The sequence below is a fragment of the Hippopotamus amphibius genome, chromosome 6 (assembly GCF_030028045.1).
Source record: "Hippopotamus amphibius kiboko isolate mHipAmp2 chromosome 6, mHipAmp2.hap2, whole genome shotgun sequence".
In the NCBI taxonomy this organism is placed as follows: domain Eukaryota; kingdom Metazoa; phylum Chordata; class Mammalia; order Artiodactyla; family Hippopotamidae; genus Hippopotamus; species Hippopotamus amphibius.
Genome location: NC_080191.1, coordinates 67,872,942 through 67,899,783, shown reverse-complemented (window position 1 = coordinate 67,899,783; position 26,842 = coordinate 67,872,942). Strand labels below are relative to the sequence as shown.

Below are 26,842 nucleotides of genomic sequence, written 5' to 3'. Positions count from 1 at the left end.
TGAGCTCACTTTGGTAGCACTAGGACAGGAATGGTGTAAAAGATACTGGAAGTATGATTCTGACATCCCCGAGAGGCCCTGGTTCATCTGTGATTTTTTTTTTTCCTTGATGGTCAGAACATTTGCTGATGATGTCATGGGCCGTGGCCTGATCCTCATTTGAGTCACTTCACTTTGATTTGTGTTCGAGTTCTGTAAAACCAGAATTAGACGGAACGGATCTGTGTCACCTTGGGCAAGTTACTTCTTCTATCAAAGCCTCAGTTTCCTCATAGGTGAAATGTAGATCAGAATTTAGTGCAGATGGTGGTGATGAAAATTAAATGACGTAAGGTTCTTAGTGCACGGCACGTGAGGAAAGAGCTTAACACACGTTACTGTTTTTATTACAATTTTAATTCTAAGGCCACAGCCTCATCAGCTATTGTTCTTTGGCAAGTGTACTCTCCTGCCACTCACTGAGGATACTTGGGCCCAGTTCAACGCCATTCCTTCAGTGAGTCACTCATTTGTTCATTGCAGAAGGACATTCTGAGGGTTGAGCAGGTGCCAGGCACTGCGCGAGGCTTAGTGGGTACACACCTGCCTCTGCCTTCCTTTAGCTCAGCCCCCAGAAAGCAGAGAGTTACAGGCAGTCAACAGTTAAAGCACTGACAGTGCCCGAACTATAAAACTAGCTGATGCAGAGACGATTGATGAAATAAATGTTCACAGATTGAGATATAGGGAAGTCATTCTGGCTTATCCATGAGTTAAAGCTGAATTTGATGCTAACTGAAATAGCCTGTTTATGGCCCATCAAACATACACTGTACACCTGCTTTATTAAAGAAAAGGACACACGGAGCAGAAGGAAAGAATGTCCATGTTGAAAATAAAGATTAAATACCTCTCTTCCTGGGATGCCAATGCTGGTCCTTTGAGGATAAGACTCCCTTCCCAGGAGCAAGGTCATGCTAACTTGCTGGGTACTTGCTGGGCTGTTCTTTTTCTGAAACCTGAAGCAATGTACCCCTGACTTGGGTAATGTTCTCCATTCTGACAAGATATAAAACTGCTGAAAACCCTGCTTCTCCCAAGCAGTTTCTCAGAGTCATCTGGGAAGCAGGCTTCTGGGCTAGCCCCCAGTTTGGCTCAAATAAAACTCTTCTCTATTCTTAGGACTGATTGCTTATCGATTATTGCCATTGACAGGATCCACTCTCTGGGAACACACCCTTTGGTAAAAATGAGTTTCTCTTTAGAAGTGAGAATGACTGCTGTCACGCTAGCACATATTCTACGAGGCTGTATCCTCATGCCAACCCTGTCGTCCTCCCATCCCGGGAAGCAGGCTAGGGCAGCCTGCAAGTGATGAGGGCAGGACAGGGTCTCCTCAGGCATACCCTGCACAGAGCTCATCACGGCAGAATGTGGCTCAACTGCTCCGGCCACACTCACCAAACCCAGAACAGACAGACACTGTCCTTTGTTGTGTGTTCACAAGAGTAACCTTTTTGACTTGCCCATCTCCGCTGCATACAGGAACTGAGAAAAAGAATGCTAGAGTTAAATAGAATGTGGGGGTGGGGGAAGGGAAGGACTGGGAGTTTGGGGTTAGCACATGCAAACTATACATGGAATGGATAAACAACAAGGTCTTACTGTAGCACAGGGAACTATAATCAATATCCTGTGATAAACCATAATAGGAAAGAACAGGAAAAAGAATGTGTATACATATGTATAACTGAATCACTTTGCCGTACAGTAGAAATTAACACAATCCACCAATGGTAAATCCAACATACTTCAATAAAACAAATTAAAAAAAAAAAGCTAGAAAGTGAAACAGGAAGAACCACAAATGTCAGACAAGTAAAGAGGAATTAACAAATGTCCCCATGGGTGTCCTCTAGGACGAAAAGTCTGTCCTGGCATATTTTTAAACTGATAACCGACATCAATTTAAACTCGTGTTTATTTGGAGTCACACTCAAAGTTTTGGATTCACAGATTAAGATCAAGAAGTTAAGATGTAAGTAAATCCAATCACTTCATTTAGTTCCCTAACTGAAACTTAGGCGGGTGTCAGTGGAGTTTATGGTCTATGGTTCTTGAGTTTAAAGAAATATTTTAGAACTGATTAAAGAGAGGTTCCAGCTGTCCTGCCGCTGGCAGAATGATTCTTCCCATAAACTCAAATCCAATCTACCATTAACGAAAATGTTACCTATACGTATTTTCTGATTGTGAACTGGTATTTTCACAACACCTTAGCTAAGTCCCTGCACACTCCAGATCATGGGTTACTGAAATAATATTTGCTTCTAACTCTTGGTATGATTTTAAAAGACAGCCTAGTAGGAATGACAATCAAATTAAAATGAAAAGATAAAGGAGTCAATAAAATCTACTACCTCAAATTTATTTTTCAAAACTACACTTAACTATGTAATCCCATGTGATCATTCACTCATTAAAAAACTACAATCTTTCAGTCTTCTTCACTCTACAAGTCTTCCATCACAAAGAGTATAAGATCTTCCAGTTTCCTAGAAACAACGAAGTCACCTTCTTCTTTTCTTTGTTCTTCACTCTTTCCTTCAGCTGCTAAGCCCTGAAAATTCTACCACTCCCCTTATCTTGCTGATTTCACCCCACTTCTACAGCCCTTACGCTGCTGCCAGCCTTACCTCTAGGGATTTTACTGTCCTACCCACTCCCCTCTAAAAGCAGGCAAGAATGTTCTTCTCAAGTACATACTACTACCTTTTCAGATTTTTACAATTCCTTATTGGCTCTTCACAAAAAAAAAAAAAAAATTAAGACAGCTCTACAGTCTCCTGCTCCTAGATTCCCAGGCCTCTCACCAGCATCTCATCTCACCTCATGCCGGCAGTCCTTCTAGAACTGACCATGACCTCACCTCAGATCTCTTCTCTCCTCTCATCAAACACTCCATATCTTTTCTCTCTAAACTATGGAAATTCACCTGTGTGCTTGCAAAGACACACACCTGAGTCCAAACACTTTGCTTACATCTTTGTTTTTCACCTTCTCAGACATCATTCTTTAGTTTTATATAGTGACACACATTAATATTATGGTTCTAGATGTGAATGGCGTGTCTCCCGAGAGTACTTCCCACATGGTATGTACTCAAATGTCACCCAATACATTGTCCATGAAGGTTACTTGAAAGAGTAGGTTTCAACGGGAGGAACAGCTCTAAGATTTACCCACATATTAGAAAACCAGAAAACCCACAAGATCTAGTGATGGTACCACCACCCACTCACCTGCCCAGCCCAGAAACCTGGATTCCATCTTTGACTCTCCCCGACAATATGATTAATCATCAAGTCATTGATTTCAAATTTTTTGTAATCATGCTTTCAAATTTTTTCTTGAACCCATCCATATTTCTCCATTTTTACTCCCACTAGTCCACGCAGAGATATCATCTCTGGTCTACCTGTACCTTCCTGTATCTTCTTCCAGCCAGATTTCCTCAAAAGCTACTTTTCACACAGAAGCTAAAATGAATTTTTAAAAAATTTTATTTATTAAGAAATTTGTTTTATTTTTATACAATTCTAAAAGGTTAGTTTCCATTTACAGTTATTACAAAAATTGGCTATATTCCCTGTGTTGTACAATACATCGTTTTTAAAATCAATTTTTTTAATAAGCATAAACCTAACGGTTTCACATCTCTGTTTAAAAACCTTCCAGAAACTTCCCATTATCCTTGAGATGCAGATGGAAATCCATGCCCAGGCCCACAAGGCCCACCTCCACAGCTCATGCCCCTCTCCGACACTGCAGCTGGGGCTCTCCAGCCCTAGGTGTACCTGAATCACCTGGAGGGCTTGTCAAAACACAGATCACGGAAAAGAGGTGGACTCCAAAGTTTCTGATTTGGTAAGACCTGGGTGGGGCTCAAGAATTTGCATTTCATATCAATCCAATGGAATATTATGTGGCCATATCAATGAACGAGGTATTGATATACGCCGTGATAAGGACGAACCTTGAAAACATTAAGCTAAAGTGAAAGAAACTAGTCATGAGGACCATATAATGTATAATTCCATTTACATAAGATGTCCAGAGAATAGACTAATCTATAGACAGAAAGCAGATTCATGGTTGTCGAGCGCTGGAGTGAGGAGGATGGGGACATGGCAGGTATGGTTAAGGGGTGTGGGACTGGCATCTGCAGTCCCAACTTCTCCAAGTAATCGCCCACCTCTCCTTTCCCTACACTTCCTTCCTCACCGCAGTGACTAACCCTTGACTTCTGTGCCTTAAATGCCCTCTTGACTTCTCAACAGTGAAGTCCTACCTCCTACAATGCCCAGCTTCGAGCCCAACGTCTCACACAGCACCACCCTCGTCCAGAATATTCTCCGCTTACTTCCTCTGAACTTTCAGAGAACATGACCCACATTCGTTGTGTGTCGGAGAGCTACTGGGTCCTGCTGAGTCAAGTATTGTTCATTTCAGTTCTGGAGGGGAGGGAACTTATGCTTTACCTCTTTGATTTTAAAGTGCTTGGCCTCTGCTGCCCTGGCAAATGAAGTTGCAGAAACAATGGACGTGAAACTGCCAACGCCTAGACCGTGATCCTGAAATGAGTCATTTATCCTACAACTATTCAATGACCTGTCAACCTGCTCTTTTGACAAAATGATAAAACTGAGACACAAGTTAGTTAAATAACTTACCCAGTAGTCAGGATTGGAATCAACGTCTCCCAACAAGCAGCCCCAGCCCCACATCCGCTTCCCTACTCTGCCCAGTGATGTGCCTTTAGGAATTGGGAAACCAAGATTTCTTGTCCCAGAATATCATCCCAAAAGAAAATACAAAGTCTTAAGCTCTGTGCATTATTTCAAGTAACTAGTTTTAAGATATTAGAAAGGAAGCAGTTAATATTCAAAAATTAAGCATTCTAGAAACACACAATGCACCATGAGTCAGAGATGCAAAACCAGAAGGGAAGAAAAAAACCCCACAAACACTTCAGATATTAAAATGATCAGATACGGAATATAAAATAAGTATGTGCAATATGTTCAAAGAAAGAAAAGAGGGGTAGTTAAAAAGTAAGTGGCAGAAGGGGGGTGAGGGGGGAAGAAAGGTTTGGGAGTTTGGGATTAGCAGATGCAAACTATTATATACAGAATGCATAAACAAGGTCCTACTGAATAGCACAGGGAACTATATTCAATATCCTGTGATGAACCATAATGGAAAAGAATATGAAAAAGAATACATATATGTATAGCTGAATCACCTTGCTGTACAGCAGAAATTAACACAACTTTGCAGATCAACTACACTTCAATAAAATTTTTTTAAAAAAGTTTAAGTGGCAGATGGAATATCAGGAAAGTTCTTCAAAGCTTCTAGAGACGACGTGAGCAAAAGGACCACGGCCACAGGCTAAGCAATCAGCCTCTACAACCCCACACCAATGCCATCCAGGGGTCCAAACAGGAATCCAAATTACAAGTAGAGAGGTACAGACCCACCCACGCCACTATAAAAACAGTGCCAACAGCACAGACCTTTTTCCATTCACAGAAGATGCAAATGAACCAAAACGCATTCTCCTTTATTTCTTTAGGGAACAGCTTTAAGCCTTGCCAAATCATCACAAAAGTTCCTTTGTGTCAAAGACATTAAATTGTTTACAAATCCCATGAGGGAAGGACACATATAATGTGAACACAAGGTCTAAAATGTACAAGTGAAAGTTTCAAATGGACAATTAACCAGTTGAAAATCATGGTCCAGGGCAAGCAACGAGAAAAGGTTTCTAAGTGGGAATAAGCAGAGGACTGAAGACAGACCCAGTCAATTTCTACATCAGTCAGTCTTACAGCAGGCTGCTACTCAAAGTATGATCTGTGGACCAGACCTTGTTATCTATACAAGGACTGCCATCGAGAGTAAACATTGAGAAAACTTCTAAGGCAAGTTTAGACCCAGAGGCAGGCCAAATGACAAACACCCTCCTAAACGTCACTCCCATCTCAAAAATAGCCACTGGGTCCCCCTCCCTACTCCGAGGTCCATCCTGCTCTGCGTGGACGCTTTCTGGTCATTCATTCATCCTGCAAATACTTACTGAGTAAGGAGGCCTGAGATGTGGCAGGCACCCCATGAGGGCTCAGAAACCAGTCCAACTTCATGGCCCACGGGAGCCATACCCAGTGCGCCCTATTGCCCACTGGGCACCCTAAGTCCAGTCTGGTCACAGCCTTGATGCTCCTCAGAGCATCAGTGGTGAAGGACCACTCTGCTTGTTGTCCTTGCTGTTTTACTGCTCCCATACTTCGAACTTCCAACGTTGTCATGTTCTGATACTTTCAGAAAATGAATTTCTAGAAAAAAATGAAATGACAAAGACGTACAAAGGAGAAGCCTAACATTTTCATGATTTGAGTCAAAAAACCATAAAGCTATTCTGTAAACTTGCCTTAGAATTTTTCTCAATGTTTACTCTCGATTGCAGTCCTTCTATAGATAACAAGGTCTGGTCCACAGATCATACTTTGAGTAGTAGCCTGCTGTAAGACTGACTGATGTAGAAATTGACTGGGTCTGGGGGTGTGGGGGGAGGGGGAGAAATAAATTAGGAGGAGTTTGGGATTAACCTATACAATACTACTATAAATAAAACAAAGAACTACTGTATAGCACAGGGAACTATATATACTTAACATCTTACAATAACCTATAATGGAAAAGAATCTCGAAAATAACATATATATGTATAACTGAATCATTTTGCTGTATACTTGAAACACAATATTGCAAATTAACTATACTCCAATAAATAAATAAATAAATAAATAAAACATCAAGAAAAAAAGAAAAAGAGAAATTGACTGGGCCTTTACATAATGGTTCCTGTTAACTAAATCATCTCCATATAGTCCATACTTCCTATCCAAGTTCTATTTATTCTTCAAGGTTCAGCCCCAAGCCCACACTGTGCTCAACTATGTCTACCCAGTGGTTCTCAGCTGGGGCAATTTTGTTGTCGTCCCCACCCCCCCGCCCCCGCTGAGAAACAGTTGTCAGTGCCTGTGCACAATTAGGGTGTACAACTGGCATCCAGTGGGCAGAGGCCAGGGATGCTTCTAAACATCCTATGACATACAGGACAGCCCCCCAAAATGTCAACAGTGCTGACGTTAAGAAACACTGACGGGGCTTCCCTGGTGGTGCAGGGGTTAAGAATCCACCTGCCAATGCAGAGGACATGGGTTCAATCCCTGAGCCCGGGAGATCCCACGTGCCACAGAGCAACTAAGCCCGTGCACCACAACTACTGAGCCGATGTGCTGCAACTAGAGAAAGCCTGTGTGCAGCAATGAAGACCCAACGCAGCCAAAAACAAACAAACTAATATTTTAAAAAAGAAAAAAAGAAAAAAAAGCAACACTGACATACATCAACCATGGCCCTTCCAGATCATCTCTTCCTCAAACTCCCATCACACCCACGGTCACCACCAACCTAGCATTTAATGGTATGTATCTGTGCTTCTTTCTGCAACTTAACCACAAATTCCTCTGGAGGATGAAGACCATGTGTGTCTCACATCTGCTCCCCTCTGGGACTCAGCAGGGTGGCTCCAAGGAGCTGCTCATCACAGATCTCTTAGCTAATCTATCTCCCTCCCCACCTCCTTGATGCAATATAAATGGCTTTAACTAATTTCTCCATCAACTCATACATTAAATTACTTTTACTCTGCATTTTGAAAAAACAAAAGCAAAACAACTTATATTACTTGGCAATGTGAAGCCATAAAAAACATTAGCAAAAACCTGGAATGAAAGTGTGGGTGGTTTGATGTTATTGTTTTTACATTCCCTGTCAAGGTTACACGTTTACTTCCTTAAAGGAAAAAGTCAGCCAAGTATAAAATATGAACTTAGAATGCCACTATTTTACAAGACTATCTATGAAAATTATATACTACTGTTTCTACACACGCTTCCTGTTAATTAGAGGACACTTTGTAGAAAAAGCTGCCCCAGCAAAGCTTGCTATGATAGTGCAAACCCTCTGCAGTAAGGAGGAAATCCTGCTGAGGATGGTATTTTCCACCAAGAATGACAGGACTGCAGCCAAAAGCCATGCTTTTATCAATGGCCGGAGGTGCTGCACTGCAACAGGGTGTTTGGAATATATTCTTCCCAGTTCTACACCAGTCCCATCTGCAGATGTGTGAAAAGAGGTTCTGAGAGGTGATCTAGAAACTGTATCTATTTAATGTTTGACAAATAATATGGGGACAGCAGACTGTTCTCACAATTACATTTCACGGGGGATCATATAATGAATTCATATTTCCATAGTGAGTGCACACTGACGTCTCAGAGAACGTCTCGGAGTTCTCACCCGCATCCATGGACCGGCCCCTGTCAGCTTTCTCTTCCCTCACCGGCTACTGAGCCAGGCCAGTCAGTGCATCTTGTCTATTGAAAATTCCAGCTATCTAACTTCACTCTGCCGGACACTCCATTCTGTTTAGATCCCACACAACCGCCCCTAAGAGCTTTCAAAGCTTGCCTGAATCTCCGCAAGCTCTCACCCTTCCCACAGATGACCCCGATTCCTGCAGCCCAGATAAGATAAAGTCTGTCTTGAAGAGTGCCTTCAAATTCTGGGGTCTCCTCTTCAAATTCCTCACTATCTTCAGTCATGTAATTTCTGTATTCTGTCTTGACTCCAAGCAGTCAGTGGAGAAATTAACAAAGAATGAGAAATTAACGAAGAGTTAGAAATTAACACAACATTGTAAATCAACTATACTTCAATTTAAAAAATATTAAAACTGAAAAAAAAAAAAAAAAAGAAGAATCAGAGAGAGAACAGAGAGACGCCACAAAGAAAAACTGAAGTCTCTAAAAGGTCAAGGAGCCATGGTTCATGCGACAGGTTTTACAAGACCTTGCAGAGACCTTGAGAGGTTGTAAATGCTGCCCTAGGAACTAGGGGAACACAGGTGACAAAACAAGGCCTCCGATGTGATGCAGTGCATAGCTGTTGGGGTGAGGGCATGGAGACAGGGCTTGTCAACAAGTAACTTCCATGTGAAACTGGCAGTCACACAGGAGTGCTCACCCGGCCAGGACAGCCCAAAGGCAGTGCTCTGTGGGGAAGGTGCCCAGGATGGGCTGTAACGCTACAGCTGATGTGTTAAGCAAGAAACAGAAGCACAGTGTGAGAAACACAGAAAGAGGGAATATAAAATAAACGGCTCCTAGGATGATGAGGGAAAAGAGTCTACAGCTGTACCATCAGAAGGTAGAGAGAAAGAAAAGTGGAAGGCAAAGAGGAGTTGCCACACCCGCACAGATTTAAGAGCAAGTAAGTTACTTTCTCCTGGGATTGGAGAGTGAAGTTTTCCATGTAACTGAAACTTGGCCCTTTGAGCACAAATGTATTATTATTGTATTTTAAGCTACTTTTATTTGAGAAATCTTCCTGAAATGCACCACATGTGTTCCTGCATTGTTCAGCAGGGTACATCAAACCAAAATATGCCAACCCTGATTTGATCTGTTCTGGACCAAGCATCATCCTCTGACCCATTTTTGTCCTTTGATGTGGTGCGCTGACAGTCTCCGAGCCCACTTATGTGTCACAGCCCGCTGTTTCATTTTATGCCAAACAGAGCCCAAAACTGCGCTTCCGGAATTCTCCACTTCTGCCTTCAGAAGGCGGCTGCCCCTTCTCTGAGCTTCCCCTGGTGCCCCCTCAGCGGGGCTCAAGGCTGTGGGCGCCTATCTGGGTAAGGCCCTGAAGGCAGCGCCCCAAGCCGATGAATGCAGAACAGCTGACTGCCTCTCAGAGTCCTTCCAGATGAAGGTTCTAGAATTCTGAATCTGGATAAGAGAAGTAATACTGTAATAAAATCATCCTTGATAACATAGATTCTTCATGCCACTTACTTAAGAAGCAGGGAAATAAATCATGCCCCTCACAGCCTTTCTGTTTTCCAATCAGATTTTCATCTAATATACACCACACTCCAGTCCCGCCCTGGCGGTCACTAACTTTTATTAGCTTTTGTTTTTGATGTGGAAGCTACAGAAACAATATTTCTTTTCCATGTGTTCAATAAATGCAGTACGCCAAGTTCTCTAGCAGGAAACCAAGTTCTCTAACAGGAAACGTGGGGGAAATAAAAAGATGAACAGAACCATCCCCGACCTCGACAAACTTAGAACTTGGAGTTCAAACCATCTGGGTACAAAATAAGTGTAACCAAGGGTGAAATGTGTTGAGGCCCCAGGAGAGCAGTTCCCAGGGCCGTACCCTGGAGGGTCGTGGAAGCAGCATCCTCCCGGTTTGGAGGACGAAGGCGGGATGGCTTCATTGGCAAATGTTATCAGCATGGGCTTCAAAGAAGGGAGGGGAGTCTGACTAGTCCCAACACAAGGTTAGCACAGTTAAGGCAAAGAAAGTGGCATGAAAAGATGCAGGGAAGGCAAGGGTTAAAAAAAGGTCTGGTATGTGTATACAGTTTAAAAAATAGTGGAAGAAAATACTGCAAAGGTAGGTCAGAATCGGATCAGCGGGCCCAAGATGCCAGGCCGAAAGGCGAAGCCCTGAAGGTAGACGCTCTCAGGATCCAGTGAGATTTTCCTTCACTCTCTGAACCTAACACAAAGTCTTAATCTTGCTAGGATGATGCTTTTTTTACCCCTTTAATAGAAAAGGAATTCAAAAAGGTGAATTATTAACCATCTCATCTCTGTTAATTATCTCTTAAAACCAAGCTCGCTATTGAAATATCACTGTGGACTTCACTATTGGGCATCCAGGTGTCACGTCTCACTCTGCAGGAAACGCACACCAGTGGAAAAGGAATCATCTAGTCTACAACAAAGGGGAGTGCGGGTACACAAAGCCGATTCATTTCTTTGACAAAAAAAGAACAGGAAAGGTGACATCTGTTCCAGTTCACAAGCTTGTACAAAATATTTGGGGGAAAAAAGACTCTCAATTTTCCACTGGAGGCTTTTATTTAACTGACACTTTCTAGAATCTTAAAAACAGCCACCTTCCCAACTCAACAGATGCTCTCTTTCTGTCTAGCTCTGAATATGGCTTTCTTTGTCCTCATCCAAATAAATACACCTGCCCTGGAGACACCTACAGGATAGGTCATTCTAGCATTATATTCCCTATGGCTCTGGTTTCTGTGTTCATCCTTTCTCCTCAATCAGACGATTAACTATTTGGGAGCTAGGATCATGCCATATATTCATGCTGTGCCCTGAACATGGCTGAACACTGGGCAATAGAAGGTACTCATGGGACTTCCCCGGTAGTACAGTGGTTAAGAATCTGCCTGCCCATGCAAGGGACATGGGTTCGAGCCCTGGTCTGGGGAGATCCCACATGCCACGACTAAGCTTGAGCACAACTACTGAGCCCTGAGCCACAACTACTCAGCCTGCGCTCTAGAGCCTGCGAGCCACAACTACTGAGCCTGAGTACTGCAACTACTGAAGCCCGAGTACCTAGAGCCTGTGCTCCGCAACATGAGAAGCCACTATGATAAGAAGCCCGCGTACCTCAACGAAGACCCAACACAGCCAAAAATAAATAAATCCAAAGAAAAAAAGGTACTCATGAATATATGGGAATTGGTTAACTCAATTATTTATATATATATTAATTATATATACATATATATTTAATATAGACTTAAAGACTAGATTCTCCCTTAAAGACTAAATTCTGTCATATTGGTCTAAGCATGGAATAAAAGAAAAAAAATTTTAAAAAGCTAGCTCTTTAAAAAAAGAAAAAAGATCTAAACCAGTTCTTAAACAACAGCAACAGTATTAGTCACTAGGGAAATGCAAATCAAAACATAGTGAGATTCTACTACATACCCACTAAAATGGCCATAATCAAAAAGACAGACAATAACAACTGCTGGGGAGGATGCGGGGAAACTGGAACCCTCGTACATTGCTAGCGGGAATGTAAAATAGAATAGCTGCTTTGGAAAACAGTCTGGCAGGTCTTCAAAAGCTCACAGTTATTACCATCTTACCACCAACTCCTCTCCAAGGAATATACCCAAGAGAACTAAAAACACATTTACATAAAAACTCAAACACAAATGTTCACAGCAGCATTGTTCATAATAGCCAAAAAAATGGAAGCCACCCAAATATTCATCAACTGATGGATGAATGAACAAAATGTGGTATATTTATACACGGAATATTATTCAGCCATACAAAGAAACAAAGTACTGATACATTCTACAACAGGCCTGGACTTTGAGAACATGTGCTAAGTAAAAGCAGCTAGGCACAGAAGGTCACATATTATATGATTCCATTTATATGAAATGTCCAAAATTGGCAAATCCAGAAACAGAATATAGATTAGTGGTTGCCAGGGGCTGGGGGAGGAGGGAATGGGGAGTGACTGCTAATGGGCATCTTTTTGGGTTGATGAAAGGAATTAGTGGTGATAGTTGCACAACACAGTGAAAACACTAAAAACCACGAAAACAATTTAAAGGGTGAATGTTATGGTGTGTGAATTATCTCAATTAGAAAACAAAAATAACATGACCAGAAACCTGAAGGCTAGAGAAGTGAAGTTTCTTGTCCAAAGACACAAAGCTGGTTAAATGGCATTACCAGAATCAGACTCCAATTCCCCCACCCCCAGCACACTGCTCTAGAAGAATCAGGACAAGTAGTGTAGACATGAACCAGCTAGTCATTTACCAGCTCACGCCTCAGCAGAAGAGAAAGATGAACTAAATGATCTCTTCTGTTCCTTCCAGTTTCCAAGCAATCTAAGCCTTCTACCGCGAGCATTTCCTGTCTGCTACTAGAGGTGACAGCAGGGGGGGTTCTCCATCAGCAGGGGTTCTTGATCAGGGAGTTCACCTCCCGGACGTGGGAGAAAGTCTAGAGGCATTTTTGGTTGCCACAACTGGGGGACGGGGGCAGGGCGGGGGTATTACCAGCATCCAGTGGGTGGAGACCAGGCACGCTGCTCTCTGTCTGCAACGCACAGGACAATCCCCTACAGCAAAGAACTATGCAGCCCAAGATGTGAACAGCAGCTGCTGATCAACCCTGTCTTAGGGTATGATCAATTTCATTTCTAACCTTTCAAAGAAGTTTTGTCCTAGAGTACGATGACCTCAAGCAGCAGTTCTGAGATTACAGACTGACTGGGAGGCTGGCACGGCAGAGACAGGAAATAGACACTTTTTACCTCCCATAATCAGGTTCCACAAAGAGTCGACTATCCAAATGCCCACAGGAGTCTGGCAGTTAACATAAAGGAATGCAGCCAACAAACACCTAATAACCATTTAGGACTATCACATCCTTCCTTCCTTCCACAAAAAAGCTTTGACTGGCTCCCATTCTTCATGATACACATATAACCCTCTCAACACACTCTCAACCTAACCCACTTTTGATAGACATGGGTGCCGAGAAATACCTTATAAGTAAAAGAGAAGCATGAGCTCAAGAACAAATGGCTCAGAGTTGGGAAGGTGGTGGGAATGGTGGGGGGCTGTGGAGACCCCCCGGGGTATGAGCCCCTAGTGAAGGGGCCACCATTAGTTAGCTTCAGTGGATCCACACCATGATGGGGGGCAAAAGATCTTCAGATGTCGCAAGAAGAATGGGAAATCCAGACGATGTGTGGGGGTGAGAAAGACATCTCCCAGGGTTTAAAATCTTTGCTCAAAAAAATTTTAACACTATTAAGTCAAAAACTTTGCAAAGGGGTTCCAGCCTCTGCAACCAGACCCTGACCTCTAGCTCACACTAAGGGCAATGAACAATGTCAGTTTCAGGTCTGCAGGATCTAATGTCTGATTATAAGAACAATTCTTTTTCCGTAATTAAATCTTCATAGTTCATTAAACTAGAAAATTTACCAAAGAACATAGAATTATTGCTGACAAATTTAAACTCATCATATTATTGACGGCTGCCATTTCTTGAAGCTCCAATGTGTTTACAAATGAAGATGCGGAGATCCAGAGGAATAAAGACCTGCTAAGCTACCCTGCCAGTTAGGGAACCAGAGGTTCAATCGGAACCCAAGTCTTTCTGCTCTGAAAATCCATTCTCTCCACTTCCAACGGCTACCATGCCAAGTTACTTTAAGGAACACAAATAACAATCAGCAAGCCCTGAGTACTTCCTGCACGTGCTGTGAATGGCAGTTTATATGAAATACTACCTTTCCATCTCAATCCATACTCCTTGTAGATTTTATCAGTCTCTGAAGAAGCAAAGCCATTGTTTTCACAAGCCCTGAGGACACTGTGCCTAAAATTAACTGCTCAAGGTTGAGTAGGGGCCCCTGGAACTACTCTACGTAGAGCAGGGGCCCCTGGAACTGCTCTTTGGAGTCCTGCCTCTCCCCTCATCGTTAGCTTGAGCTCACACACTGTTTTCCTAGTCAGCTTTCTGGGTCAGCATGACTAGGTTCTCACTGTTCTCTGATCAGGGGCTTTTCTGGTGGGCAACGTGGGGTAACAAAAAAAGGACCAGACACAAAATCAGAAGACAGGCATCTGAATCTGGTTTAATTGAGCTGAATGATCCTGGGCATGTTACTTAACAACTCTGTGCCTCAATATTCTCATCTGTAAAATGGGTATAATAGACCGCAGTCTGTAGGGTGATTGTAAGGATGAAATTACCCGCAGAAGAAATCTTCCCACATTGCTGGGCACAGGTAAACGCTGACTGTTCACCTGGCCTTTCAATGTCCAAGGTTCAGCACAGTAGGCAGGCTTATCCTGGAATCCACCTATTCCAATGCTTTTCTCCTTCTTCTCTCTCCACCCACCTTTTCCCCACTAAGCCCCTTATCTCTTTTACTACCATCCCCCTGCCCATCTGCTAGATGTGACAGAACCCTGCCATCGTTTCACAACATTAGGTTCAGTGTTCAGTTTCACAGTCAGGATAATCACTATCTTTTCTGGGAAGTACCACTCATTTTCATTAAACACAGAAATTCTGCCCTTTCTCTGTGGCCACGCACCCCCCCCCCCCATATTTGAGGTGAGATGTTTGCAGAGGATATCATCTATCAATTCAATCCACTGTCTCATATTTCTCTTCCCTCTTACTTACAGATGGAAAATATTCTACATTCAGTTCCACAAATGTGAAAGATGGAGTCCGGCTACACAGAGTCTAAGACAGGGCTGGCAAGTATGTGGATGAGCCCTGGCCCTCCCTCCACTGGAGCCAGAGCAGACATCAACAATCAATCACACTGGGTTTTCCAGCTGATCCCAGACAAGGCTCCAAAACCCCCCTCCCAGCTTTGCAGGCAGCCACCATCCATCAGACAGAGCCGCCATTTGGGATGAAATCTACTTGCCAAGTTTAGGAAGCCTTAAATCAGACGAGGACTCTAAAATCTTATACTATGTACAGCAAAGAATAGTGCCCATTTACATCATAGAAAGACTTTGTTAGCTGTGAATAAATATGGTTTAGTGACTCGTGCACAGCATGCTGTGTCCCTATAAAGTGTTCAAAAATTACAGAACTCTAAGTGGTTTGTTTGGGGAATGACCTCAAATTGTAATGTTCTTATTAATTCAAATTTCAGTTGAAAACTACACTTATATTTATTTACTAAAAAACTCTCCAAAAATTATACCAGCATGTACCCTTGGCTCAGCAAGTATTATGTACTGAACATAATATTTTGATGCTTAAAAATCTTGTAAGAGCCAGGGTTATAATTTTTCATGTTTTTATTACTGCTACCACTACTGCTGATGCTGTTAATGATGGTTAATAGAAATAATAGCTAACATGCACTGAGTACTTTCTGTATACCTGGCACTCTATGTGGAATACTTCACTGAAGGCATCCTCACTGCTCACAGCAATCCTATACAGAAGGTACCACGCATGTTCCATTTTTACAAATGAAGGGGCTGAGGCTCCTTGCCTAAGGCCACATCCCTCACCAATAGAAAACTAGGATTTAGACCAAGCCCTGCCTTAACCATGAGGCTACACCAGTGTAGCCAATGTGCTACCCTGGGTGATATCTATCCAATGGTAGACAGTCCAAAAATGAGGCAGAAGTAGGTGTATGGGTTGAAAGTAAACTGACTCCAGAATTAAATAAATTAGCAGATCTACTTTGGCTAGAATGTAGTTTATCATAAAATGACAGTATAACCCAAACCTCCTGTCAATTGGGGATCCAGGCTTAAGGAAACGGCCAATTTCCAGTTCAAAGGAATTGTCCTAATGAACGTGACTACCAGGGCAAAGAACCTGGAAGCTTCACTCCACATAGGAATGTCATGAAAGGAGACCATACTCCCACTTCTCGTGCAACCCACAGAAGGAAAACAAACTGGCTCAAAAGCCATGCTGGCTGTGTTGCTTTGGGTTTTTTGTTTTGCTTTGTTTTATTTTGTTCTGTTTTTATTTGAACTTGTTTTATCTGAAATCAGATGGTGTTCATAAACTGATTTACGCCAGATACTACAGTCACAAACTCTTTTCTCAACTTAACTTGTACATAGGTGGTATTATTTTTTCTTTTAATTTTTCTCTGCTTGCTAGTCTCGATCCACTTTTTTTTTTCTTTTATTCTTTCTTTTTTTTGGTTGCATTGTGCCTTTGTTGCTGTGCAGGGGCTTTCTCTAGTTGCAGTGAGCAATTCTTTGTTGAAATTCACAGCCTTCTCATTGTGGTGGCTTCTCTTATGGCGGGGCACAGGCTCTAGGCGAGCGGGCTTCAGTAGCTGCAGCGCATGGGCTCACTAGTTGTGACTCTTGGGGGCTCTAGAGCGCAGGCTCAGTAGTTGTGGCACACGGGCTTAGATGCTCTGCAGCATGTGGGATCTTCCCAGCCCAGGGCTCAAACCCATGTCCCTGGTGGTGTATTTTTTTATTCCCCCTTTTTCTTTTATTTTGAAGTATAATTGATTTACAATGCTGTGTTAGTTTCAGGTGTACAGCAAAGTGATTCAGATACACATATATCTATATTCTTTTACAGATTCTTCTTTTTTTTTTGGCGGCGGGGGGGCTATGTTGGGTCTTTGTGCTTCACCTGGGCTTTCTCTAGTTGTGGCAAGCAGGGGCTACTCTTTGTTGCAGTGTGCAGGCTTCTCAACTGCGGTGGCTTCTCAACTGTGGTAGCTTCTCAACTGCGGTGGCTTCTCTTGTGCAGCAAGGGCTCTAGGGGTGTGGGCTTCAGTAGCTGCAGCACACGGGCTCAGCAGTTATGGGTCAGGGCTCAGTAGTTCTGCACAAGCTTAGTTGCTTATGGGATCTCCCCGGACCAGGGCTCAAACCCGTGTCCCGTGCACTGACAGGCAGATTCTTAACCACTGCACCACCAGGGAAGCCCCTCTTTTTCAGATTCTTTATAATAAAACCCTTATAGGTTATTACAAGATACTGAGTATCGTTCCCTGTGCTATACAGTAGGCCCTTGTTGGTTGTTTTGTTTTTAATATTGGATTGGTGTGTAGCAATAGCTGCTGACTTTAACTACATATATTTGCATTTACCAAATACCACTGAACTGACCTGTCAAGCAAGTCTCCTCTTACTCTTAGCCCTCAACTCCCAAAGCCACTAGAGCCAAGGTGACAAAAAGCCATTTCCAGATCTGGGCTATCCATCACCAGTAGGAAATGGAAAATTCATCCTGAAGAAGCAGAACTCCCTGCACGCAGTCACAGCCAACATTCCATTTCCGGCTTTGGGAGCTCTGAAGTAATATTGGCAGGGAGCCCACAAAGGTCCCGCAACAAGGCAGACACACCCCAATGCACACCACACCCTACCCTTCCACTCTCAGGGGTCAGATTCAGGAAAGCCCCTTTGGGGTTTCGCCAGTTATGAAGCCAGCCCCAAAGAGTCAGGTCCCCTCAGGAATAAATACACTGTCAATGGCAACAAAAGGTATCAGACCTAGGAGACCAATCAAACTGTTCCAGAGTCTCCCAGGGGCCGTACCAGCCTAAAAGTCCCTGGGGTTATAGGTCGGGCCCCACTGGCCATCAGCTTTCAGTCCTACAGCCAAGCTGCCAAGAGTCAAGAAAGGAAACATTTCATTAAGCACTTTTCCTAAGCTGCTTTCTTTTTTAGCATTTGGGAAAAAACAATCAAACATAAAAGAAATAACAACACTAACTTTACATTACCACAGTCCAGTTCCTGGGGCACTAGCCTGTGCTGGCAGATAAACTCAGATAAGCCCCTTAAGAGGAGGGGGGAAACCACTGCTTTAAACTAGATGCTCAGCTGCAGCTGGTGTCCATTTCCAACCTTCGACTCCCCCTGCCCCACCCCACCCCCAGCCACACCAACCACCAATCAAAAATCTGGCAAGGGTAAGTACTGATCCCTATTGGTCTAAAAACACCAAACAGGAGGGTTCAGCGACTTGTTGTTAAGCTACAATGAGAAAGAGGACCCAAAAAGACAGTTGTACATAATCAGGACTAGAGGATTCCCCTCACATGTTAATAAGCACTTGCCATTTCACAGAAAAAATAAATTTTCACTACATTTCTCATTTGGAAAGCTAAGCTCCTTTTCCACGAAATGGATAAACCAAATAATATAAAACTGATCACAGAAACGTAATGCATACAGGAATGTGATTTGAATGAGAAAACTTTCTAACTAACTCTGCAGCTAAACTAACACCCATTAAAGCAGTTCCTTCTGAAAAACTGAAGAAACCTAAAAGGGTCTCCTTCTGAGTTTAGAGTTTGGAGGTTAACTTTAAAAAATTAACGTTTGGCAGCTAAACTAATAATTTCTTGATCCCATTTTTTCAAATCTGCATTTCAAAACAAAGTGTTTCAAACTTTCATATATAATGATCACTAAGTTATGCTAATTTTTATGCTAAAAGTGAATCATTCACTAAGAATCTAGACTTTTTCTATTCTGTCACCCATTTCTAACTTTACTGAAAGAAAAAAAAAACAATTCATTTCAGAACTGTTAAAAATTAAACATGAAAAAATCTGAAGAAGAAATAGTCTTTAGAGTCAGTATCTCACACTGCTTTGTGCAGAATTGTTGGGTGTTTTTTCACAATAGTAGTTTTCTGCTTTTGATCAAAAAACTGAAATATACAGAAAAAAAACAAGACTCAATTAAGCTTACATTCCTGCAATGTGGAAACTACCTCATACTTTTATAAATAGTTGTCAAAATTTAGTTTCCTCAAATAGAATGAAATATTTATTTAAAGTGTCCTAATGCACACGGATTTTCAAAAGTCCCAAATTTCTTAAAGGAGTCTATGCCCTTGATTACATTTACATTTACAAGTTTAAAATATCACAGAATGGAAAAATATCATATTTGGGAAATATTAAAATGAACTAGGAAAACTAACATCAAGTCTTCACCTGGGATATTGATAAATCTCCCTCTCTAGCAGTGGACCTTATTATACACTGACTGTAATTCCATATCCAGCTGCTGACTTCAAGATTCAGGAAATTCACCCATAGTCTTTCCAATTAAAGGGGGGAAATGCCATTAACTAGTCCTTCTGTTTCAACCCTCAACTTGCATGCTGTTATGGGAATTGAACTGTGTCCCTCCAAAAGATGCTGATGTCCTAACCCCTGATACCTGTGAATGTGACCTTATTTGGAAATAGGATCTTTGCAAACAATCAAGTTAAGACTAGGTCAATAGGGTAGGCTCGAGTTCAGTATAAAAGGGGGGAAATGTAGACACACACAGACACATATACAAGGGGAATGCCATGTGGATATGAAGACAGTTATCAGGGTCATAATCTACACGCCAAGGAATGCCAAAGATTGTCAGCAAACCATCAGAAGTTAGGAGAGAGGCATGGGACACAGTCTCCCCTACAGATCTCTGAAGGAAGAAACCCTGCCAACACCCTGCCTAAGCCCCACAGTTCTCTGTACTCTGTTAATGGTAGGCCTGGAAAACCAATACACGAGCCTTCCCGGCCCAACATTCCCTTACAACCTGTCCTTGCACCCCCAACTTATTCCTGTTTCTCCTAATTATTTCTTATATACTCCCACCACTTCCCTAAACTCACGCCACACCGTCCCCTGCCAATGCCCTTCGGCACTGTTTCTTGTCAGGGATACCACTGGCATTTTGCACGGGGCAGCTCCTATGGGGGACTGTCCAGCACACTGCAGGATGGTGAGCATCTCTGGTACTTTCATGCCACCAAGGGTGTGACAGTGCCCACAGTGGAGAAATTCTGTTCAAGAAGCTTTAGAGCCCCCTGCCTGCCAGACTTTGACTCAGGGGCCCACTATCTACTGCGTATGACCTCAATCAGGTCAGTTAACTTCAGCCTCTCCATCTGTAAAATGGGAATAAACCTTGACGTGTGACTCAGGATTGAGTTAAAGATCCTAGCGAGCCCAGGCTTACCCTCACTAGCTCCTTCTGGCATTAGAATCACTTAGAACTTAATGCTCAGTCTGTTCTACACAGTCACATCCTGACTTTAGCTGCCTTGGAACTCCTTTCCAAGGCTCCCTTACATGAGTAAAGTGTCACAATACATCCTGTGGAGATGGAAATGATCACTGCATGTTTAAAATAGCTGCAAGTCATGCAAAGCAAAGCATGGATATGCCTTTCTACAGCTGAAAAGAGCATGACAACTCTGAGTACAGTTGCTACGTGTTTCCCCTCCACTCCCACCTGAAAACGTAGTTGCAGCCGTGAGCAAAGGTCCACGTCTTCCAACTCTGCTTCCAATTCTGCTTTCTTTGTACTTCCCCCCCCCAACGACCGTCCCTCCAGCATCCAGGGATATCCTACTGCTGTCTAGTTCATTTCACTTTGTCCCATGGAAACATCCATCAGTCCTTCCTTCTCTTTCATGAAATGGTTTGCATCCCAAGTTTTTGGGCTGTGGAGCATCCGCACTGATTTATGCCACGAAGGCAGATTCTGTGTCTGTTCTCCTGACCATCATATACCTAACAGCACCTAACACAGAGCCGGGTACTTAACAGGTCTTCAGCGATTGATAAGTGCATGAGTCAATCAAGGTGAGAACGAACACGGGGCTGAATGATGCACAAACGAATACATTCAGGCCTCCATTTAACCCTCATCTTTGCACTGACTGACATTAACAACCTCAGGGCAGGTCGCTTCATCTCTAGGCCCAAATTTCCCTCTCTGTGAAATGAGGTGGCGGGACTTCACTAGAAAATCTCTTTCAGGTCTAACAATTGAGCCCAAGAACTTCTCACAAAAAGTGAAAAACTTGCCTTCCTTTTTGAGAAATTTTAGTCGAGGCAAGCAGGAGGGTAAAGATTCTTCTGAGATCACATACCAGGGGCCCCTCCCTGTCAGACAGCACCTTGTTCCCTGGGGACAAAAGGCTCTAGACAGCACGCCAGCTGCAGATCCTGAAGACATCTCTGAGATGCTGAGCACTCTGGAGTTTGTTATCATGGGCTGCTTTCAAGGACTCAGAGTCTACCCTGTCCTCAAGAGAGGGCCATAGGGACCCCTGCTGCCTGTCCCCACCCACCTATGGCTTCTCCCTTTCCAGCCTGAACAAGGTGGGCTCAGACACTTTCTCCCGGGTTCCAAATCCAACTCAATCCCTCTCTCTGCCATCTGCCTGAGGCTCCCACATGCATATTTTATGATTTCTGGCACATTTCCTGCTTATCTGACATCCTGCAATGCATCCCTCTGCAGCCTATATTATTTCCATCTCTGGTAAAGAATGTTCCCGAAAGAGGCATGTGTCCTTGGGTTGTACTTTATTACTGGTGGTTTCACCTTTCCTATCTTATCTCCCTGCTTGATCCCCACCTGAATTCCTTGAGGACAGAAAACCACACCCTCTGCTCTCCTCCGATTCCCACAAGACCAAAGACAGAGCTGGGCAAGCGTGAATAAAATAATGAATGAATGAAATAACTGACTGATTTCAATGTTTTTACATTAAAACATCATATTAATATATTTCCTGGATAAAGTCACCAAGACCTCCCCTTCTGAGTATACAACCAGAATCAACTAGATTTTAAAACGGCACTTGTATGACCATGCTATTTTTTTAGGACTGAAATAAAGTGCCCTTCACTATGATAGGAAGGACAGCCGTAGGACTGGGTGCATAAGAAATCTGATTTTCAGGTAGCCATAGAATGATAATGTGGCATTGCTTTTATTTCCTATAAAAGCAGATGTTACCTGAAGCTGGGGAAGAGAAAAGGGCATTCAGCCCTTGGTGTTAATTATTCCAACTACCACTGTTAGGTGCTGTAGCTGGAGAGTTCAGGGAAATCAGAACAAGATCTGAGAGTTTTCCCCAAAGAGATTGTTTGTTTAAATCTATTACTGACTGGGGCAGAGCATGTTTTTGGGAAATTCCTGGGACTTACTTGGCCAAGTGTACTTCTAGTCTCATTCCTTTCTTGTGGTTTTATCAACTCCAGCTAAAATCAAACTGACTTGGGAATCAAATTATTCGTTCTCACTTGCACTTGCTGGTCATGGTTGGTCACCGAATAAAGTGGAGCCAATGGTCAATGCAACACTGCTGGAGGGAGAACACAGCTATGCCCTCACAGCTCAATAGAGCATAATGCCATAAGCCCCAGTGAGCCTCTTCTGCTCAACAGCTGACCTAAACAACTTCATTATCTCTTAGAAATCACTATTCTTGCAGAGAAGCATACACTTATCACCAAAAGCATCGATGTTACATAATTACAGAAAAACTGTGTACTGATACAGAAAATATATATTACTGCTGGAGAGACTCAATGACTGAGGATTGTCTGAGACCTGAAAAGATCAGGTACATTAAAATAGATAATTGGCATTTCTGGGCTGTGTGTATGGTATGTGATAACAAAGTATGTCTTCCAGCTCAAACCATATCTTATCAGAACACATACTACGGGTGGGGCAGTGAGGGGACCTGAGACATTCCAGTAAAACACCAAAGGAAAAGAATAAATTCACTTTGATATTAACACGTATACTGTCAATGTGAAAAAAGCCATTATGAGGATTTATGCACATTTATCCAACAAATAAAGTCAAAGTACTTTAAAGCTAGAGTGCAGTGCTGACTTAATCATCACAACCCTTCATTCTACGGACGAGAAACTCCAGCAGTGACCAACCTTACACCACTCATCAAAGCCTGCCTCAACACTGGGGTCTCTTAAGTCTACCTTCATGTGCAAAACACCCAATATTAAATTTAAAAATTAAAAAGGCACAGAGCAGGCAGGCAATAAATATTTGTTAATAGAACTGAGGAAAGAGAGACATGGGGTTCCAGAACTCTCTTGATATACTACCTACTGACAGCATAAACCAAGTCATTACCTTAAGTTTGACTCGTCCAACATAGATAGCGTAGGCTTCTTAACACTATAAAGCATCCCTTCCGCAATCAATAAAATGCTATTGCAACAATTATCGGAGCATGCAAGTTGATGGTGAAATCAAAAGCTTTGAAGCATTCTTAGGAAGGAGTGAATCTGAAAAAAATGTATCCATGAAACAGTATGGATTTCCACATGCAAGAAGTGTAGCTTCAGTGGAGACATCTAGAAAAGGCAGGTATGACTAAGCAGCCCCACATAACAAGAAACACCGAAACTAACAGCAGTCTGGGCATGCCTGCATATAAAGATAAGCTGGAGTTTCCCATCTATTGCAACGAATGCAAAAGGGGGCATATTTTTTCCTATTACAAGTTAATTTCTTTTTACATAAAAAAAGCTCAGTGTATTGCAAACAGCATTTTCTTCCATCCTCCATCTCACCTGCTTCAGAAACAAATTTGGGGAAAATCTGGTTGAGTTGCTGGGCAGGCAACCAACTGGCTAGACAAAATTTTAAGCAACCAGTATTGCGCTTTTTGATGTATTCGATTCTGTATCTCACCAAAGAGCCTCTTAAATCTATAGTTTAACTCTTAGCTAAGGTAACCAAATCTTAATAATCATGTAAAACATATTGCTACATGTCTCAGTGGGCTATCAAGTATATTACTGAATTTTTCCTTAAAGTCTGACATCTAGCTATGTAACTTCTTCCTAAAAAAAAAATTCTTTTTCCTAAAAAAAATTCAAGAATATCCACCACACAAAACAGATTAAAATAATTAAAGAGACCACAGTTTATATATCCCCAAGATGAAACTGAGCACAGCATTACTGGGGGAAAAAACCAAACACACCACTTTTACATGTAGATGTAAAAACATTTATAGCACCCGAGACCAAAAAAAAAAAAAAAAAAAAGACAAAACAAACAAAACCCCCTGTCACGACAGTACAAACCTGGTTTACTGTTCTCTCTGCGCAGGTATGAAACTGAAGAAACATTCTTGGTGGCGGGACACAGAGGGTGGTTAGCAAGTTCCACTTAAACTTGTTCCATTCGGGAGCTAGGTTAGCAAATCATGCAGCCGAACAAGCTCTCGTACAAAACAGAACCCGGCTGAGTGTCCCAAATCGGCAAGAACTAACACCAAGGGAAGTGGGACCCCCGAAGCTCTCGGACCACTTCTCCCCAAATCCCCGAGCCACACAACCGGAGCGGGGGGCTTCCCGCCGACTCCATCTTCCTGTCTCCCTCTCAGGCTGTGCAGGGTGGGCGTGTGGGTGAGTCCGGGGTCCCTCACCCACCCTGGCTCCCCGCCCCATTCATTGTTGTCCGGGGTTGATGCATCACCTGCGGGGCGCGGGCTCCCGCCGCCCGACGCGCCGCGCGCCGAGACGCACAGGGGCGAGCGCCGCGCGCCTCCCGCAGGACCCGCGCCCCGCGCCCTCTACCCCGCAGACCCGACCCCGGCCCGCGGCCGGTCCCCTACGTGCTCACCGCCACGAAGCCCGAGGAGGAGGCGATGAACACGCGAATGACCATCCTCTCGCCGCTCGGGAACAGACCGTCTGCCCCCGGGGGCTACGGGCTGGCGCGGACGCGGAGGCAGAACTCGGCTGAGAGCCGCCGCCGCCGCCGCCACTGCCGGGCGCAGCGCTCAGGTCTGGGAAGATCGCAGGGGTCCGCCTCCCTCCCGCGCGGTCTGCAGATAAAAGCTCTGGGCTTCCCGACCGCCGGCCGAGGTAAGGAGGAGGGGCGGGGGGAGGAGAGGGGAGGGAGCCGGCTGCGGGGCGTGATGGGAGTTGTAGTCTTGGTCCCTCCCCGGGATGGCCGTGGACTGAGCTCCTTCCAGCCGCCTCCTTGCTGCGCGTGGACCCCGGACGCGCGCAGGTGGCTGCAGAGCCCCCCGAAGCCGGGAAGAAGCTGTAGCGGGGGGTGGCGAGGATCCTGGCCGGACCAGGGAAGAAAAAGATAACTAGGCAAGAATAGCTTGGTTCAAAGTCCAAACTGGGCTTCTGTGTGGTAGTTTACTGGTTTAGAGCATCCCCACCCAGAAACGTCAACAGACACAGTGGTGCCGCGGAGACCCAGCGGCCGGCCGGGGTGGGGCGAGCCGGACGCTCCGGGAGGTGTCGGCGGTGGGGAAGATGGGGGCGGTGGGACTGCGCGCTCCTCTGTTTTCCCAACGGCTCTGGAGATGCGGGAAGGTGATTCTTTGGGGGTACATGAGAGGTTTGCTTCTTCGGTAGACGCTGAAAATTAGAAACCCGGGTGAGCGCGCAATCGACATTTTATTTTTCTAGCAAAACTGTAATTGTAGTAGAAACAATAAATACCAAGCGAAATTCGAATCCTACTATCAACATCGGGAATCAGGACTCCACCCGCCCCACCCCTCCCCTGCACAATGGCTTCGCCTCTGTGCGCCTAATATTTACAGCTGAGCCAGATCTGTCCCTTTTTGAGACCTGCTGCACATTCCAGTGCAGTCTCCCAGGAGGATGCTGTTAAAATAAAAAGCTTTTATGTAGTTGCTAGTAGTTTAGGGTTAGTTCTTCAGCAAGTGTTCTCTGTTTCACAAAAGCGCAAGCCTCTCACAGTTCCATGAAAATGAACCCTTTTTCCCTGCAGTACTGTATTTACTTTATTCCTTTCAGCAGGGGAGTTTTAGCAGAGTTCTGGGAACAATGTTAATTAATAGTTCTAGAAAGAAAGAAATTAGATGATGTGGTCTCTGGCTCTTTGGTAAAATTCTTGCACAAACACGGATCGTTTTGGAGCATTTGATTTTTAGAGCGATTTTGAATATTTCAAGTGTATAACCTTCCATAGTATTTATCCAAAATCATGTTTGTAGTATTCCCTTTTTTACTTAGTACAGTAACAGGAGGTACAATCCTAATGGTACTTTATTTCTTCTTACTGTTCAACAATTTTAAGTATAAATTTTGCTGGCTGTTAAATAATCTCTCTCTGCACATGTACTTTAATTTGGCTATCGTAAATGTGGAAATGGATGTTTATAACTTTTAAAATAATTTTCTTAAAAGGTAGATCCTGTATTTCCTGTATAAATGCGACTGTATAAAAGTCTCAGTTTCTTCGGTTTGGAATTATTCAGCTTTGAGGATACGGTTAAACTCAACAAATGAGAACTCAGAGCCTGTGCTTTGGATGAATGTAGCAAGGGGCTCTCACTGGGTTGTCTGCCCAGCACCTTGCCATTTTCTGGAATCTGTTCCTCCTCTTTGATGGAAGAGGTTGTAGCGGTGGTGTCCCAACACCCTCCTGGTTCACAGAGCAAGACCCAGACCCCTGGCCACAACTGATCTGTCTAGGGGTGAGTGTCTGACTCAAGAAAGGCAGGGCAATAGCTCTGCCCTAAGAATTTGGAGTTAGGACTAAGAAAGAGAGAGCGAG

General features: G+C 43.5%; 1 protein-coding gene across 3 annotated transcripts in view; it reads right to left on the bottom strand.

The window, feature by feature from the left end:
• The window catches only part of SH3BGRL2 (SH3 domain binding glutamate rich protein like 2), a 61,037-nt gene extending 35,863 nt beyond the window's left edge, over positions 1-25,174 (bottom strand). For 2 of the 3 annotated variants that reach the window (XR_009054308.1, XM_057738864.1), the window contains exon 1: positions 24,920-25,174. Coding sequence is in view for 2 of the 3 variants with exons in the window: in XM_057738864.1 (XP_057594847.1) it covers positions 24,920-24,964 (45 nt within the window). In the remaining variant the exon portion in view is untranslated. Of the gene's footprint in view, positions 1-24,378; positions 24,561-24,919 lie in introns of those variants that run through there. The other variant, XM_057738865.1, reaches the window with a different exon arrangement.
• Between the last annotated feature and the right edge of the window lie 1,668 nt (positions 25,175-26,842).